At 45.3% G+C, this 19,975-nt stretch overlaps 1 protein-coding gene across 2 annotated transcripts in view; it reads right to left on the bottom strand.

Moving 5' to 3' along the window:
• Window positions 1–19,975, bottom strand: part of SLC4A3 (solute carrier family 4 member 3) — a 660,038-nt gene that overhangs the window by 200,168 nt on the left and 439,895 nt on the right. For both annotated transcript variants that reach the window (XM_069616955.1, XM_069616956.1), the window contains one exon: window positions 15,937–16,036. In XM_069616955.1, coding sequence (XP_069473056.1) covers window positions 15,937–16,036 — 100 coding nt within the window. The remainder of the gene's footprint in view (window positions 1–15,936; window positions 16,037–19,975) is intronic.

Raw genomic sequence — 19,975 nt, 5'->3', positions numbered from 1 at the left:
CGACTCAGTCTGCGGCAGCCGGCAGCCCCTGATCACAGAAATTGGCCTGGTCCTGGCACTGACTGCAGTCAGCAGCACACTGCACACAGGTCACACAGACAGAAGCCTGGGTGCGGACGGGCCTCTGGTGGGGTCCTGACTCCTGGGCAGTCAGGACACCACCAGGGGACCGTGCTACTGCCCGGGCCCTGACCTGGGCCTTCCTTGCCTGATCACTTGACTGTGACAGGCTCAGGCTGCACCGTACGCAACAAGTGACTTACCTGCTTTGCTGGCTGGGACTTGGTCTCCTGTCAGGGCCTCAGGGTGGGGGGGGGGGCCGGGTGCGCACACTGGTACCCGCACAAATGAAAAAGCAGGCAGAGGGGGCCCCAGGAAGTAACTAGGCCGCACTACGCAGTGCAGCAGGGCAGGCTCTCTCTCTCACAAGTCAGGACCGACGACGCCACACCTCGACACCTTCACTTCACAGTAACTCGTGAAATGAAGGTGGTGCCGCGCTGCCTCCTGTGGCAACAACAACACGTCACCATGTAATTTTACTGGCTCAGAAGAACAGCCAATGAAAACTGCACATTCTGTGTTACTATACAGAATGTATCAAATACTGCATAGTAACAATAGAATGGCAGTTTTCATTGGCTGTTGTTTGTAACAGTTTGTTGTTCATTGCTATTGCTGGCCCCTCCCAGGCCCAGCCAGCCATGGCCTGCAATCTGCAAGCACGAGAGAGATCGAGATCAGAATGACAAATCCCAATGATTTATAATCGAAGCAAAGCGAAGTGGAAGAACAAACAAAGCAATTGCACGTGCGCTGACCCCGCATGAGTTCCGGTGCCCAAAAAAGAGTGCCGGTGTTGGGCACCGGCAACCACCCCCACAAATTAAGCACTGTGATAATGTATGATCTGAAGATTTGATGGGGACGATGTATGAATGATAAGAAGGCTGGAGTGGCATGATGTATGTACAGTACAAAGGATGGAGGGCCACGTGGTGCAATACGATGGCTGGAAAGGCATGATGTATCTCTAATACAAAGACCAGGATGTACACAGGATACAAAGACTGGATGAGCATGAGGTTCGTATGATTCAAAGACTAGATGGGCATGACGTTGGTATCATTTAAAGGCTGGATGAGCATGACGTTGGTATCATTTAAAGGCTGGATAAGCATGACGTTCGTATGATTCAAAGACTGGATGGACATGCATACAAATCAAAGGCTGGATGGGCATGGCATTCGTATGATTCAGCCGCTGGATGAGCATGACGTTCGTATGATTCAAAGACTGGATGGGCATGATGTTTGTATCATTCAAAGGCTGGGTGGGTATGACATTCGTATGATTCAAAGGATGGATGTGCATGACGTTCGTATGATTCAAAGGCTGGATGGGCATGGTATTCGTTTGATTCAGCCACTGGATGGGCATGACGTTCGTATGATTCAAAGGCTGGATGGGCATGGTGTTCGTATGATTCAAAGGCTGGATGGGCATGACGTTCGTATGATTCAAAGACTGGATGGGCATAACGTTTGTATGATTCAAAGACTGGATGGGCATGACGTTTGTATCATTCAAAGGCTGGATGGGCATGACGTTCGTATGATTCAAAGGCTGTAGGTGCATGACTTTTGTACGATTCAGAGGCTGGATGGGCATGACGTTCGTATGATTCGAAGACTGGATGGGCATGCATACAATTCAAAGGCTGGATGGGCATGGCATTCGTATGATTCAGCCTCTGGAAGGGCATGACAAAAGACTGGATGGGCATGACGTTCGTATGATTCAAAGACTGGATGGGCATGACGTTCGTATGATTCAAAGACTGGATGGGCATAACGTTTGTATGATTCAAAGACTGGATGGGCATGACGTTTGTATCATTCAAAGGCTGGATGGGCATGACGTTCGTATGATTCAAAGGCTGGAGGTGCATGACTTTTGTACGATTCAGAGGCTGGATGGGCATGACGTTCGTATGATTCAAAGACTGGATGGGCATGCATACAATTCAAAGGCTGGATGGGCATGGCATTCGTATGATTCAGCCGCTGGATGGGCATGACATTCGTATGATTCAAAGGCTGGATGGGCATGAGGTTCGTATGATTCAAAGGCTGGATGTGCATGATGTTTGTATGATTCAAAGACTGGATGGGTATGACGTTCATATGATTCAAAGGATGTATGTGCATTAAATTTGTATGATTCAAAGGCTGGATGGTCATGACGTTTGTATTATTCAAAGGCTGATTGGGCATGACGTTTGTATGATTCAAAGGCTGAATGTGCATGACGTTCGTATGATTCAAAGGCTGGATGGGCATGGTATTCGTATGATTCAGACGCTGGATGGGCATGACGTTCATATGATTCAAAGGCTGGATGTGCATGACATTTGTACGATTCTGAGGCTGGATGGTCATGACGTTCATGTGATTCAAAGGCTGGATGTGCATGACATTTGTACGATTCTGAGGCTGGATGGTCATGACGTTCGTATCATTTAAAGGCTGGATGGGCATTACGTTCATACGATTCAAAGGTTGGATGGACATGACATTCGAATGATTCAAAGGCTGGATGTGCATGACTTTTGTATGATTCAAAGGCTGGATGGGCATGGCATTCGTATGATTCAGATGCTGGATGTGCATGACGTTCATATGATTCAAAGGCTGGATATGCATGACATTCATACGATTCAGAGGCTGGATGGGCATGACGTTTGTATGATTCAAAGGCTGGATTTGCATGACGTTTGTATCATTTAAAGGCTGGATGGGCATGAGGTTCGTATGATTCAAAGGCTGGATGTGCATGATGTTTGTATGATTCAAAGACTGGATGGGTATGACGTTCATATGATTCAAAGTATGGATGTGCATTAAATTTGTATGATTCAAAGGCTGGATGGTCATGACGTTTGTATTATTCAAAGGCTGATTGGGCATGACGTTTGTATGATTCAAAGGCTGGATGTGCATGACGTTCGTATGATTCAAAGGCTGGATGGGCATGGTATTCGTATGATTCAGACGCTGGATGGGCATGACGTTCATATGATTCAAAGGCTGGATGTGCATGACATTTGTACGATTCTGAGGCTGGATGGTCATGACGTTCATATGATTCAAAGGCTGGATGTGCATGACATTTGTACGATTCTGAGGCTGGATGGTCATGACGTTCGTATCATTTAAAGGCTGGATGGGCATTACGTTCATACGATTCAAAGGTTGGATGGACATGACATTCGAATGATTCAAAGGCTGGATTTGCATGACTTTTGTATGATTCAAAGGCTGGATGGGCATGGCATTCGTATGATTCAGATGCTGGATGTGCATGACGTTCATATGATTCAAAGGCTGGATGTGCATGACATTAATATGATTCAGAGGCTGGATGGGCATGACGTTTGTATGATTCAAAGGCTGGATTTGCATGACGTTTGTATCATTTAAAGGCTGGATGGGCAGGAGGTTCGTATGATTCAAAGACTGGATGGGCATGACGTTTGTATGATTCAAAGACTGGATGGGCATGACGTTGGTATCATTTAAAGGCTGGATGGGCATGACGTTCGTATGATTCAAAGACTGGATGGGCATGACGTTAGTATGATTCAGCCGCTGGATGGGCATGACGTTCGTATGATTCAAAGACTGGATGGGCATGCATACAATTCAAAGGCTGGATGGGCATGGCATTCGTATGATTCAGCCGCTGGATGGGCATGACATTCGTATGATTCAAAGACTGGATGGGCATGCATACAATTCAAAGGCTGAATGGGCATGGCATTCGTATGATTCAGCCGCTGGATGGGCATGACGTTCGTATGATTCAAAGGCTGGATGGGCATGACGTTCGTATGATTCAAAGACTGGATGGGCATGACGTTCGTATGATTCAAAGACTAGATCGGCATAACGTTTGTATGATTCAAAGACTGGATGGGCATGACGTTTGTATCATTCAAAGGCTGATTGGGCATGACGTTTGTATGATTCAAAGGCTGGATGTGCATGACGTTCGTATGATTCAAAGACTGGATGGGCATGGTATTCGTATGATTCAGCCGCTGGATGGGCATGACGTTCGTATGATTCAAAGGCTGGATGGGCATGACGTTCGTATGATTCAAAGACTGGATGGGCATGACATTTGTATCATTCAAAGGCTGGATGGGCATGACGTTCGTATGATTCAAAGACTGGATGGGCATGACGTTCGTATGATTCAAAGACTGGATGGGCATAACTTTTGTATGATTCAAAGACTGGATGGGCATGACGTTGGTATCATTTAAAGGCTGGATGAGCATGATGTTCGTATGATTCAAAGACTGGATGGGCATGCATACAATTCAAAGGCTGGATGGGCATGGCATTTGTATGATTCAGCCGCTGGATGGGCATGACGTTTGTATGATTCAAAGGCTGGATGGGCATGACGTTCGTATGATTCAAAGGCTGGATGTGCATGATGTTTGTATGATTCAAAGGCTGGGTGGGTATGACGTTCGTATGATTCAAAGGATGGATGTGCATGACGTTCGTATGATTCAAAGGCTGGATGGGCATGGTATTCGTATGATTCAGCCGCTGGATGGGCATGACGTTCGTATGATTCAAAGGCTGGATGGGCATGATGTTCGTATGATTCAAAGGCTGGATGGGCATGATGTTCGTATGATTCAAAGACTGGATGGGCATGACAAAAGACTGAATGGGCATGACGTTCGTATGATTCAAAGACTGGATGGGCATGACGTTCGTATGATTCAAAGACTGGATGGGCATAACGTTCGTATGATTCAAAGGCTGGAGGTGCATGACTTTTGTACGATTCAGAGGCTGGATGGGCATGACGTTCGTATGATTCAAAGACTGGATGGGCATGCATACAATTCAAAGGCTGGATGGGCATGGCATTCGTATGATTCAGCCGCTGGATGGGCATGACGTTCGTATGATTCAAAGGCTGGATGGGCATGACCTTCGTATGATTCAAAGGCTGGATGTGCATGATGTTTGTATGATTCAAAGACTGGATGGGTATGACGTTCATATGATTCAAAGGATCGATGTGCATTAAATTTGTATGATTCAAAGGCTGGATGGTCATGACGTTTGTATTATTCAAATACTGATTGGGCATGACGTTTATAGGATTCAAAGGCTGGTTGTACATAACGTTCGTATGATTCAAAGGCTGGATGGGCATGGTATTCGTATGATTCATACGCTGGACGGGCATGACGTTGATATGATTCAAAGGCTGGATGTGCATGACATTTGTACGATTCTGAGGCTGGTGGTCATGACGTTCGTATTATTGAAAGCCTGGATGTGCATGACGTTCGTATCATTTAAAGGCTGGATGGGCATTACGTTCATACGATTCAAAGGTTGGATGGACATGACATTCGAATGATTCAAAGGCTGGATGTGCATGACTTTTGTATGATTCAAAGGCTGGATTTGCATGGCGTTTGTATCATTTAAAGGCTGGATGGGCATGAGGTTCGTATGATTCAAAGACTGGATGGGCATGACGTTTGTATGATTCAAAGACTGGATGGGCATGACGTTGGTATCATTTAAAGGCTGGATGGGCATGACGTTCGTATGATTCAAAGACTGGTTGGGCATGCATACAATTCAAAGGCTGGATGGGCAGGACGTTCGTATGATTCAGCCGCTGGATGGGCATGACGTTCGTATGATTCAAAGGCTGGATGGGCATGGCGTTCGTATGATTCAAAGACTGGATGGGCATGACATTTGTATCATTCAAAGGCTGTATGGGCATGACGTTCGTATGATTCAAAGACTGGATGGGCATGACGTTCGTATGATTCAAAGACTGGATCGGCATAACATTTGTATGATTCAAAGACTGGATGGGCATGACGTTTGTATCATTCAAAGGCTGATTGGGCATGACGTTTGTATGATTCAAAGGCTGGATGTGCATGACGTTCGTATGATTCAAAGACTGGATGGGCATGGTATTCGTATGATTCAGCCGCTGGATGGGCATGACGTTTGTATGATTCAAAGGCTGGATAGGCATGACGTTCGTATGATTCAAAGACTGGATGGGCATGACATTTGTATCATTCAAAGGCTGGATGGGCATGACGTTCGTATGATTCAAAGACTGGATGGGCATGACGTTCGTATGATTCAAAGACTGGATGGGCATAACGTTTGTATGATTCAGAGACTGGATGGGCATGACGTTTGTATCATTCAAAGGCTGGATGGGCATGACATTCGTATGATTCAGCCGCTGGATGGGTATGACGTTCGTATATTTCAAAGGCTGGATGGGCATGACGTTTGTATGATTCAAAGGCTGGATGTGCATGATGTTAGTATGATTGAAAGACTGGATGGGTATGACGTTCATATGATTCAAAGGATGGATGTGCATTACATTTGTATGATTCAAAGGCTGGATGGTCATGACGTTTGTATTATTCAAAGGCTAATTGGGCATGACGTTTGTATGATTCAAAGGCTGGATGTGCATGACGTTCGTATGATTCAAAGGATGGATGGGCATGGTATTTGTAAGATTCAGACGCTGGATGGTCATGATGTTTGTATGATTGAAAGGCTGGATGGTCATGGCGTTCGTATTATTCAAAGGCTGGATGTGCATGACGTTTATATGATTCAAAGGCTGGATGTACATAACGTTCGTATGATTCAAAGGCTGGATGGGCATGGTATTCGTATGATTCAGACGCTGGATGGGCATGACGTTGATATGATTCAAAGGCTGGATGTGCATGACATTTGTACGATTCTGAGGCTGGGTGGTCATGACGTTCGTCTTATTGAAAGCCTGGATGTGCATGACGTTCGTATCATTTAAAGGCTGGATGGGCATTACGTTCATACGATTCAAAGGTTGGATGGACATGACATTCGAATGATTCAAAGGCTGGATGTGCATGACTTTTGTATGATTCAAAGGCTGGATTTGCATGGCGTTTGTATTATTCAAAGGCTGATTGGGCATGACGTTTATATGATTCAAAGGCTGGATGTACATAACGTTCGTATGATTCAAAGGCTGGATGGGCATGGTATTCGCATGATTCAGACGCTGGACGGGCATGACGTTGATATGATTCAAAGGCTGGATGTGCATGACATTTGTACGATTCTGAGGCTGGTTGGTCATGACGTTCGTATTATTGAAAGCCTGGATGTGCATGACGTTCGTATCATTTAAAGGCTGGATGGGCATTACGTTCATACGATTCAAAGGTTGGATGGACATGACATTTGAATGATTCAAAGGCTGAATGTGCATGACTTTTGTATGATTCAAAGGCTGGATTTGCATGGCGTTTGTATCATTTAAAGGCTGGATGGGCATGAGGTTCATATGATTCAAAGACTGGATGGGCATGACGTTTGTATGATTCAAAGACTGGATGGGGATGACGTTGGTATCATTTAAAGGCTGGATGGGCATGACGTTCGTATGATTCAAAGACTGGATGGGCATGCATACAATTCAAAGGCTGGATGGGCAGGACGTTCGTATGATTCAGCCGCTGGATGGGCATGACGTTCATATGATTCAAAGGATGGATGGGCATGGCGTTCGTATGATTCAAAGACTGGATGGGCATGACATTTGTATCATTCAAAGGCTGTATGGGCATGGCGTTCGTATGATTCAAAGACTGGATGGGCATGACGTTCGTATGATTCAAAGACTGGATCGGCATAACATTTGTATGATTCAAAGACTGGATGGGCATGACGTTTGTATCATTCAAAGGCTGATTGGGCATGACGTTTGTATGATTCAAAGGCTGGATGTGCATGACGTTCGTATGATTCAAAGACTGGATGGGCATGGTATTCGTATGATTCAGCCGCTGGATGGGCATGACGTTTGTATGATTCAAAGGCTAGATAGGCATGACATTCGTATGATTCAAAGACTGGATGGGCATGACATTTGTATCATTCAAAGGCTGGATGGGCATGACGTTAGTATGATTCAAAGACTGGATGGGCATGCATACAATTCTAAGGCTGGATGGGCATGACATTCGTATGATTCAAAGACTGGATGGGCATGCATACAATTCTAAGGCTGGATGGGCATGGCATTCGTCTGATTCAGCCTCTGGATGGGTATGACGTTCGTATATTTCAAAGGCTGGATGGGCATGACGTTTGTATGATTCAAAGGCTGGATGTGCATGATGTTAGTACGATTGAAAGACTGGATGGGTATGACGTTCATATGATTCAAAGGATGGATGTGCATTACATTCGTATGATTCAAAGGCTGGATGGTCATGACGTTTGTATTATTCAAAGGCTAATTGGGCATGACGTTCGTATTATTCAAAGGCTGGATGTGCATGACTTTTGTATGATTCAAAGGCTGGATGGGCATGGCATTTGTATGATTCAGACGCTGGATGTGCATGACGTTCATATGATTCAAAGGCTGGATGTGCATGACATTCATACGATTCAGAGGCTGGATGGGCATGATGTTCGTATGATTCAAAGGCTGGATTTGCATGACTTTTGTATGATTCAAAGGCTGGATGTGCATGACGTTCGTATCATTTAAAGGCTGGATGGGCATGACGTTCATATGATTCAGAGGCTGGATGGGCATGGCATTCGTATGATTCAGATGCTGGATGAGCATGACGTTCGTATGATTCAAAGGCTGGATGGGCATGACGTTCGTATTATTCAAAGGTTGGATGGGCATGATATTCGTACGATTCTGAGGCTGGAAGGGCATGACGTTTGTATTATTGAAAGGCTGGATGGGCATGACGTTTGTATGATTCAAAGGCTGGATGGGCATGGTATTCGTATTATTCAGACGCTGGATGTGCATGACGTGATTCAAAGGCTGGATATGCATGACGTTCGTATGATTCAAAGGCTGGATGTACATGATATTTGTATGATTGAAAGGCTGGATGTGCATGACATTCGTACGATTCAAAGGCTGGATGGTCATGACGTTCGTATGATTCAAAGGCTGGATGGGCATGACATTCGTATGATTCAAAGGCTGGATGGGCATGACTTTCGTATGATTCAAAGGCTGGAGGTGCATGACTTTTGTACGATTCAGAGGCTGGATGGGCATGACGTTCGTATGATTCAAAGGCTGGATGTGCATGACATTCGTACAAAGGCTGGATGGTCATGACGTTCGTATGATTCGAAGGCTGGATGGGCATGACGTTCGTATGATTCAAAGGCTGGATGTGCATTTCATTCGTACAAAGGCTGGATGGTCATGACGTTCGTATGATTCGAAGGCTGGATGGGCATGACGTTCGTATGATTCAAAGGCTGGATGTGCATGACATTCGTACAAAGGCTGGATGGTCATGACGTTCGTATGATTCGAAGGCTGGATGGGCATGGCATTTGTATGATTCAGACGCTGGATGGGCATGACGTTCGTATCATTTAAAGGCTGGATGCTCATGACGTTCATTTGATTCAGAGGCTGGATGGGCATGACGTTCATATGATTCAAAGACTGGATGGGCATGGCATTCGTATGATTCAGACGCTGGATGGTCATGACGTTCATATGATTCAAAGGCTGGATGGGCATGACGTTCATATGATTCAAAGGCTGGATTTGCATGACATTTGTACGATTCAGAGGCTAGATGGGCATGACTTTTGTTTGATTCAAAGGCTGGATGTGCATGACGTTCGTATCATTTAAAGGTTGGATGTGCATGACGTTCATATGATTCAAAGGCTGGATGTGCATGACATTCATACGATTCAGAGGCTGGATGGGCATGACGTTTGTATTATTGAAAGGCTGGATGGGCATGACGTTTGTATTATTGAAAGGCTGGATGGGCATGACGTTTGTATTATTGAAAGGCTGGATGGGCACGGCATTCGTACGATTCAGAGGCTGGATGGGCATGACGTTTGTGTGTTTTTATTTTTGCACTTGTGACGAATCCCGAGAGGTGGTCACTTCTCCCTGAGGGGGAGCCCCTTCCCATTCATCTAGGGCAGTGAGGCTGCTACCCGATAGTCCCCCTGGTGGTGGTACTCAGCGGGAGGATCTCATGAGAAGAGATTCCCCCTTTGGGGATCTTGGGGAACATCTCGAGAGAACGCAGTATAACAATCCTCACTCCACATCCTATAGAAATCCTTATGCTAGGAACCCCAATAGCCTATCTACCCTATCTACCCTGGCGTCCAAAAAGAGCATTGGCAAACAGGGACCATGGGTGGGAAGCAGGAAAGAAGCCTTCGGTCCAGCGCAAAGCAGCAGGTCTACAAGGGGAAGGAGCCCGAACACAGACACCTGCGCAACTGAGATACAGAGAGAAAGACCCCAGGAAAACTGGCCACGCACCCAGAGAAAAACAAAGGTAACAGGAACTGCACAGGGACCGGCGGTGGCTGGGAACCACAGTGGAGCAAGTCCTTGTACCAAAATAATGAGTGGGAACGCTTCTTCGTCACAGTACCTGGCAGGCGAGTATACCAAGTCTGGAAGACATGGGAAGAAAAGAGACAAGGGTCTGGGACCCAAACGCCAGTCAGAAAGTGGACGATAGATGTCATCTTCTTTATAGCAGTACCTGGTAGGAGAGTGAACCAGGTCTGCCAAAACTAAAGAACAGAGAAATACTGGTCTGGGACCCATGATGACAGAGCAACAGAGAGAGTTTAGTCCTCTGCCCCGGGCAGCACTTGCCAAGCTAGAGAACCAAATGGGCCATAGTGGGGAAGCCTGGGTGAAGGACCCTACTGGTGCATGAACTGTATTGCTGAGAAAGCCAAGGGTGAAACCAAGTGCTGGATAGTGAAAATAAAGTGCAAGAAAGGCCAGGGGAAGCGAGTCATTCCCCCTGGTGCTGTGTGCTGTGAAAATAAAGCGAAGAAAGGCCAGGGGAAGGGAGTCATTCCCCCTGGTGTTGTGAGCTGTGAAAATGAAGCCAAGAAAGGCCAGGAGAACGGAGTAATTCCCCCGGTGTTGTGAGCTGTGAAAATAAAGCCAAGAAAGGCCAGGAGAAGGAAGTCATTCCCCCTGGTGTTGTGAGCTGTGAAAATAAAGCCAAGAAAGGCCAGGAGAAGGGAGTCATTCCCCTGGTGTTGTGAGCTGGCAAAATAAAGCCAAGAAAGGCCAGGAAAAGGAAGTCATTCCCCCTGGTGTTGTGAGCTGTGAAAATAAAGCCAAGAAAGGCCAGGAGAAGGGAGACATTCCCCCGGTGTTGTGAGCTGTGAAAATAAAGCCAAGAAAGGCCAGGAGAAGGGAGTTATTCCCCCGGTGTTGTGAACTGTGGCAATAAAGCCAAGGATAGCCAGGGGAAGGGAGTCATTCCCCTGGCATTGTGGAATTGTGAAATCAAGTGAATGGAAAGTCCAGGGGAAGGGAGTCATTACCCCTGGCTTTGTCTGGGGAAACACAGTAAGAGCCAGACATCAGGAGAAGGCTCATTCTCCTGGTAATTGAGGTTGCTGGGAGGATTAAACCAGTGATCCACGGGGAGGGAGTCATTCCCCCTGGAGTGGAGAAATAGTGATCCTTCTGATGCAGAGTGTTAAAGGATTGGCAGTCCATTGTTTGTGAAGTATGTAAACCAGGGAAATTGAGTCATCCCCCTGGTGAGGAACTTGCAACCAGAACTGTGTCATCCAGTCCAGGAGGAGGGAGTCACTCTCCTGGACTAAAAACATTGGGACAGAGACAGGGATGTTTGACACAGGACGGTGGGCTCTTTAAGTTACAAGGACACCCTGACAGACCCATTAGCGCTTTAGTTGAGGCAGGGCAACCTCTACTAGATATAGGGAAAGATAGGGTTTCTCTTTATGTTTATACTGAATAAAAGTCAATAGCAATCACTATGCCACCAGTGTGTCAGTCTCCTCCTTCTGCGGCCCGACACTCTCTATAAAACGCACTAGATGAATAGGATTTTGACATTAGATCTGTGTATAAGAAGAGAGACTTATCACACAGGAGGGCCGTTCTGTAGAGCTAAATGGGACCTGCCAAGCTCAGACACACAAGGGGCAGGAAGCCAAACCAACACAGACTGGACACTCATAGACAGCAAGTGAAAATGTGGCTGGGAACTGGAGAGCTCATTAGTGAGTTGGCAAGAAGGCAGAGGAGGACAGGGAATAGCTAACTGTCCCTAAAAACACCTCCCACTAATCCTAGTTCATGGGGATGTGCCGGCTATTTTGCAGTATTGCATGACCAGGGGAATACTGCAGAATGTGTATGCACCCTGTGCTCTTTGATTAGTTGAGCTCTTGACACTTCATCTAGTCCATCTTCACAGTAAATTTTTCAATATTGAGTAAGGACCCAACAGATCCGGGATTAATAAAATGATAGGTTCCCAAGATAGTTTTTTTAAACCTTTTGGTTTTCTGCATGTGTTGTGTTCATTGACTCACATTATTAGCACCATAGGAAAATTGAAAAGAAATAATTTTTAAGACGCTTTCCAAGTTGGAATGGATCTGAGAATGGCACCATTAATAAACTTACTATTTTGGGAGATTCTTTTTCTACCCCCTTTCAATGGATAGGCGGCACATCCCCATGAACTAGGATTAGTGGGAGGTGTTTTTAGGGACAGTTAGCTTTTCCCTGTACTCCTCTACCTTCTTGCCAACTCACTAATGAGCTCTCCAGTTTCCAGCCATTATATTTGCTAGTTGGCTGTGAGTTTTCCAATCTATGTTGGTTTGGTTTCCTGCCTCTTATAAAAGAGAGAGGACAGAATTTCAATGCAGGTGGGCCCACCACATACTGTCAGGTTGTGTGTGGGCCTAGCTCGTATGGCGGGATGGCTACTTTCATTGGGTTATTTCAGGGTTCTGAATTGTATTTCAGAAATCAGTTTGGTGGTGATATGAAGTGTGCGGGTGGGGAGTAGGTATGAGGTGTAGATTTGTGTTTTCTTTTACTGTCTGGTACAGGAATTGGGTTCTTCCACATCCTTAGCCTTCTGTGAGCAGATCCTGTTCTCCTCAGGCTCCCACTTTTGGGGCCTGACTGAGAGGATTCCAGTCAGTTGGAATATCAAACTTTCATGAGAAGCTTTGCCGGACAGTGTCCTGTAGGCAGTGGTGGGTGCGCAGCAAACTAGATATGAGCAATGTGCCTTATGGACTTAACTACCTTGCTGTTAGGAACCGCCAGTAGCGTATCTGTCACACTGCATACAAATCAAGGCTCTTACGCAGCACTTTGTGGCAGAGGTTAGCCCCCACGCTGTATGAGAAGGATCGCTGCACACACTCCTGTGTCGTGATAGAGCTTACGCTCTGACCCCATCAGTGCTACATCCCATAGAGAGTACAGTATTTAGTATAGTGCAGCAGGGCACTGCCATCTCATGGCCCATAGAAGAAAGCAGTCATACCTCGCTTGGATATAAAGCAAGGTGCAACCTCAAGAAGCTGGCTGCCAGCATTCAATAGCAGCAACAGACTTCGATCTACGCAACCTACCTTCTACAGCTCCAAACAGGAAAGCGATAGCCGAAGGTTACAGCGAAACCACCAATTCTGTTATCTGGAAGGAGCGGGAATGATTGTATATAGGATAGTCAAATCCATAAGGTGTCCTCCAGTTTCTGTACTTGGCAAGAACCTATGAGGTCAGCAAAGAATTAGACCTCAAATCCTTGCAGTCAAAACACTAAGAAACTGACTGAGGTTCAGTCTTTCAAGCCTAGGAGATCTAAAACTGGGACCGAGTTCAGAAGTAGTGTTAGTAGTAAAGAGTAAGGCTGGAGGGTGACAGTCAGGGTTTAGTAGTGTGAATAATTAAATCCTAATTTGTTAATTGGGATCTCTCTCTTCTGAAAAAGTAGCACTCGATAGGTTGCTGGGTAAGCCCTCTTTGATTTATTCTTGAATGGTTTAGGTCCTCATTACGAGTTCGGCGATGTGGTAAGAAAGTGGTATTAATTCTGTTACTGCAACTTTTTGGGCTGTAACAGAACTAATGCCATTTTTACCACACCGCCATTTACCGCAGCGGAATAACCACTAGTGGTAAATCTGGCAAAATCCCTGTGGAGTCCTAGGGACACCAGAAATGGGGGATTAAATCGCCCGACCAACACTTGTAATCATGTGGTAAGCCCATGGGGCCGAGTGGCGGTAATGGTAAACGATTCCGGCAGTAATTTGGCAAAGTTAGTGCAGAATTACTGCCAAACTTGTAATGGGACATTAAATACTCGTCAGAGGTTCTCAATGCAGGAGGTCACCTGTTGTATATTCCCCGAGTCTATGAGGGCATATCGGGGGCTGAAAGACTTGGGGTCCACACTTCTGGACCTTGCCAGCAGATCTTCCTAGAATATGATATGATACGATATTTTATTTGTATCGCGCTCATAAGTGTTTCAGAGTGCGACAAGGCAAGGGAGGGCAAACAGGGGAGAACAAAACAACGATCTTACTAGGCCCGGTGACATTGAGAACGCGCAAGTGCATGGGAGAGGGGGAAGGGAAAAGTGCATGGAAGGGGGAGAGTGGAATGTGCAGAGCAGAGGAGAGCAGATAAATAATAATAAATACAAATAAATAGATAATGAAGCAATAACGGGTAGTGCGGTCAGCAAGTGGCAAGAGCTGTGTTTACTCCAGCAAAACTGGGTAAGTCTGATAAGTGCATAAAAGAAGAAAATATGAGGCATGGGGCAACGTGGGGGTTACAGATACAGTCCCCAGTTAGAGGGATGGCCGGGAGGCAGTGCAGAAGGGTGGCAGGGTGAGCAGGCACCTGGGCCCGGGGGACAGGGTGTGGCCAGGTGCACAGTGCAAAGAGAGTGGATCAGCAGGGCAGCAAAGGGGGAGGGGGAGCAAAGGCAGATGCAAAGAGGAAGGTCTTGAGGTGCTTCCGGAACTGGAGATGGTTCTCCTCAAGTTTTAGAGTGGCAGGGAGGCTGTCCCAAAGGGCGGCCCCATCCGAAGACGGAGATCTCCCCGCAGCTTGTTTCTTTGAAAAACGACTGATCCGGAGGGAGTTGGTAGAGGAGCAAAGGGCTCGAGAGGGGAGGTATTTGCAGAGGGATAGCTGAAGGTATTTCGGGCCCAGGGCCAGAAAGCCTTGTGGGGATTCGGGTGTTCAGGTTTAGCCAAGCAGTAAGATAAGTTGGAAGCAGAGTGCTTGAGGCGTCTGCCGGGTTCAGCAGCACTTGTGGATGTCACCAGTGGGAGCTTGTACCTGCCAATCTTTGGGGGGGGCATGGAGCAGCTATTGTTATGGGGGTTTGGGAGGGACTGCAGCAGATGTTTCACTCGTATGCCACTAGAAGTAACATTCACACTTACATATTCCGATTCAGGAAATCCCAGAGAAAAGGTGGTGACTGCCAAGATGAAGGGGAGACTGAAATGTGGAGTGGGGTGGACAACATTATTTTAATTAACCGACCCATTACCCAATAAGAAAGTGTGGCATTTTTCAGTATTGTTCCCGCCTCCTCCTCTTCAGTGGGTGTCTGGTAACACTAGGACTACAGCACCTGGACGGCATCCACTTGTTCCTGTTCCAAGTCTGCGCCCTAGTATTTGCCACCACTGGACATGCTCTGCACCATACACTACCCATGATACTTGCGGGCGGCCCACACACACACACACACCTGTGTTTTCTGAAGAGTAGCTAGGATGTGTCAGCTTTCACTTTTCCTCACCTTTAGGCGCTTCACACACTCTTATACATAGTAAACCAAAACAGCAGAACGAGGCAGCATGTATTACATACAACAAGCGGGCATCCCATGCCTGCCCAAGTGCCTGGTTGAGCAAGAGGGTATGGGGGATTTGCATCTCTAGACCACAAGAGCCTGGGCCTGAAGAGCTCCGGACTCACCCACAAGGACCACCGTGGCTTCTGCATCGTCTGGGATCTTCTCCATCAGCTTTATCGATTTGTTCCGGTGACCGTCCGCACCGTGGAAGTGCAGCGTCTTCTGTGGAAATTAAATACACAAAATAAAGGGCAGGCGACACTGGCGTAACGTCCACATCAACCTCAGAGAAATAGTATTCTGTTACTTAAGTAACTAATTTACTTTCATTGTGATGTTCTTGGGAATGCTAGAATTCTTATCAGTGTCAAGGGCTCATTCCAGTTGCACATCATCATGATGTACAAGCATAGGGTTGATATAACAGGTTCAGCTCGGGGGTCCCATAGGTCTCTCATGCTCCTTCTATCATGAATACTTTGATCAATAATGACACCAATCTCTCAGTGATCCCTTGTTGTGAATGTCCAGAGTGAGACCTTAATTAATGGTATCAAAACTTTCCTGTTCCCAAACTTCAATAGCCTACTATATAATAAAAGGCCAGATGTATGTCTGTCTGAAGCTGTTTTGCCTGCTGCACCTGTTATCACCACTAGAGGGAGCTGCTGCCTTACGCATACAACAATGAGACTTCAAGTTCATCTTCCAGGTGTACAAAATGAATATTTCAACAATATCACTGCTAGATGGAGCTGTCGGTTTAGGATATATAGTGGTCCTACTTTGTTAATGGAAACGTGCACTTTGGCACGTGTACACCGCCATGTACACTAGTTATTTAAATACACCACTTGTCATCAGATTTTCCATGGGCAACTTCATGGGCACACATTGACATTACCTCTGTTAGCCTCGCCTCGCATTCTGTGTGGATGCACCAGGGTTTAAAAAACTTCCTACTCCATTTTGTCTTTTGAGAGTTGCAACCTTATGGTGTGTTGTGCGGCATTTGCCCGGTACACCATCAAAACTCTGACTATGAAGAGGCTGGGGCCTGTCAAGAAATCTTATATTCTCCAAAAGCCAATCAGGCCTTGTTGCAGCACGGTGGCCAGGCACCTCCCCTCCACCCCCCTCCACCCAAGGCCAATCCATGGCCCCCCTAGAAAGGACTTGTTGATTGCAGGGTCCTAAAAATTGACTGGGAATCCTGACTTTTGAACAGAAGATTTGTTCAACAAGTGTTAAATTGCAAATAATGTGTTTTTTGTATCATTTTATCTTTAGATGTGGATGTTTGCTGATGTGTGTGACTGGTATGCTGGAGTACAATTGACATATTAGGTTTATTTATGATTGTTCTATTCCATTTTATGTCAATAGTGGGTAGTTCATTTTTGTTTCCTTGACTTTGCTCTTGATATGTATGTTTAATTATTCATTTTCTATAACTAAAATAAATAAAAAACAAGGTGAATTAACATGACCTCAAGCATTTTCTGCCCTCTCCCACCCCAAGAGCCCTAGAAAGGAGGCCTTGTCAGTGGTGTTTTTTTTCTACCTTTCTTTTTTTCAAAATTCAAAGGTTGAATGTATTTTAAATATACGCAATTAAAAAAGAAAAGGGTTAACCGCCAGTGAGACCTAGGGGGGAGGAGAGGAGACTAGGTGGGTAAAAACAGGCTGGGGGATTTTGCGATTAGCTTTCTGAGGAGCTGCACTGAAGGCGGCTCAGTCAGGATTTGTTTGCTTGCCCTGGACAATGATTTATGCCCCACAGTCATGAAAGCAGAAATGACCAGCGATGTGAAGGGCCATTCACGCCTCTAAGTGAGGTAGCACACTTGCTTGAGAAGTCAGCCTACAACTGTCTAGCAAGATCCTGAGTTGCTTTTTTAACTGCACTTTTGATCTTACATTTCGAACCTCTCATTTATAAGGTAGCTATTGTTTCAAACCTATCAAGTAGATTTCTGTAATTGAATGTGGGTTTTTATGTGTGGGAACATAACTGTTGTTCCAATCATGCCTAATAAGAGGGTTCACTGTAGAAAACAATACATGGCAGGTGATGATGCTTGGACACAGATTTCTACACCAGGTGCATAAACAGCTGAGGACCCTCACTAGTTACATTCACTGGAACACAAGATACTGCAAGCATTTGTAGGCCTTGTGGTCCAGCAGTTTGGGCAGGGCTGCTCACATTAGCGGCAGGGAGGCCAAGGCTGATATGTTAATAACAGTGTGGTAGCCTGACCAAAGCAAAACTAGTGGTTAACATTGATTCAGAGACTTACATTCATCAAAGTGAGGTCCCTTACAAATTCCATTTAAAGTATATATTATTCAGCTGCATGAACTACTTGAGTATAAGTTAAACAATAAGGTTGGTAGTAAATGTTGGTAGAGAAATGTAATTCTGGAGGGTGTAGACAACGTGATTTGATATAAGGCTTTGAAGTAGGCTATTAGGTGTAAGCCAGAACAATTGCATTGGACGTCCGATAGGATGGAGAAAGGATGTTAGGAGGGATACGCATTCAATGGATGCGTTTGGTCGTTTACCCATCCATGTTAATGTATATGGTATTCCCACCAACTACCTGCCCCCTCCCTGCTGAAACATACCCTCTTAGGTACTCTTTCAGCTAGCTCTGTCACAAAATAACATCAAACCTTGTGCTGTATTGGGCCTGCTTGTGTTATATCAAATCATTCTTTTGAGTGTTTAATGACTTAATTGCCTCTGTAAATGAGCTCCTGTTGCAATAATAAATCTCTTAACATGGTGTGTTTCCTACCAGTAGATTTAAAAGCAGAATGGTGTCCTCTCATCTGTTCCTTGCAATAGGATCCTAAAACAAGCAATCGCAAAGCCAACCATTTTGACAAGTGTATAAGTATTACACAGACATTTGCCAGACAATGACATCATATGCCCGGGTGCTCAAACCATTTTCTAGCTGTTCCCACCTTATTGTCAGGTGGTATGGCAGTGCCTGGCAAATGCCGTTCCCATGCATATTCAAATGCCCTTACTGTTGACTTTGCCAATATGTGTTGGTTTCAGTTTATCTCAATAAGTGAAAGTAAATATGCCCTGATGTGGGAGCTTCAAACTGCACGTCCGTGAGTTGGTCCAACAAGAAGCTACCTGAACATACCAAGGCTAGGATGGCAAGAATGGACCAACTTCAGATCAGCTTCTCATGCCGTGGGGATCTGACCTAAATAGTGTACATCTTCGGCTGTGTGGAAGCATAACCTGCCTGGCCAGAACTTATCATGAAATGGGCAGATGAGTACTGCCTTAATAACATCATTCTATTTCAGTAACCATTAACAATGTTTGTATGCAAAGTGAATACATCATGCGTATTGTGAGTCTTGTTTGAAAAGTATGATATAACCACTGGGTGATTAAGCAGTGCCAGAAATTAAAGTTAGTATATGTGGGATCCCACCAGTGTCACGGGGTGCATAGGGGGGTATAGGTCTGGAGAATTGTTCCCACTTCCCCCCAATAATCATTTGGCTCTCAGAAGATTGATCATGAAACCTTTAAAATAACAAAAGAAAAGAGCCTTTCTTATTATGTTTCTGGCAAAGTATAAATGGGTATTGAAATATTTCCTGCATAGTGCAATCACAGGACACGGGACACATGCCAATGGGGCATCCTGCTCTGCCTTCTCTCCTCAAAGTCATCCAGGGCTGCACAGATCCTCCCAATGAGGGCTTAACATTTTAACATTTCTCGGAAGCAGATTATTTAAAATAGGAAGTGATTAGTGATAGGAAAAGGTACTTTTTTCATTAAATTATTTACGCTTTAATATGTTACTTAAGTGTGATTGTGGGGTGATTAGAAATGATGTAGGTACAGAACAAGATGTTTGAAACAATCAATTTGTTATGCATTTCATTTCACTTTGTGTCTGTATGAGATTTCTTGTAAGTTCTCATTAATAAGCATTCTGGAGCTTGTAGGCTTCCAATCAGGATGGGGAAAATAAAGCTACAATGAAATAATTTTACTGCCACCTTTTCCACTCCACAGGACTTGGAGAATGACCACCTATAATTGTAAGCAGACTCCAAATCATTAATTGTGGGAGACTTTTACACTTTTCCAGACACATAGTGTAAAAGTGA

Source organism: Ambystoma mexicanum, chromosome 9 (assembly GCF_040938575.1).
Source record: "Ambystoma mexicanum isolate Mex_15411 chromosome 9, UKY_AmexF1_1, whole genome shotgun sequence".
Classification (NCBI taxonomy): domain Eukaryota; kingdom Metazoa; phylum Chordata; class Amphibia; order Caudata; family Ambystomatidae; genus Ambystoma; species Ambystoma mexicanum.
The sequence above is the reverse complement of the archived record's forward strand: the minus strand, read 5'-3'. Positions and strand labels throughout refer to the sequence as shown.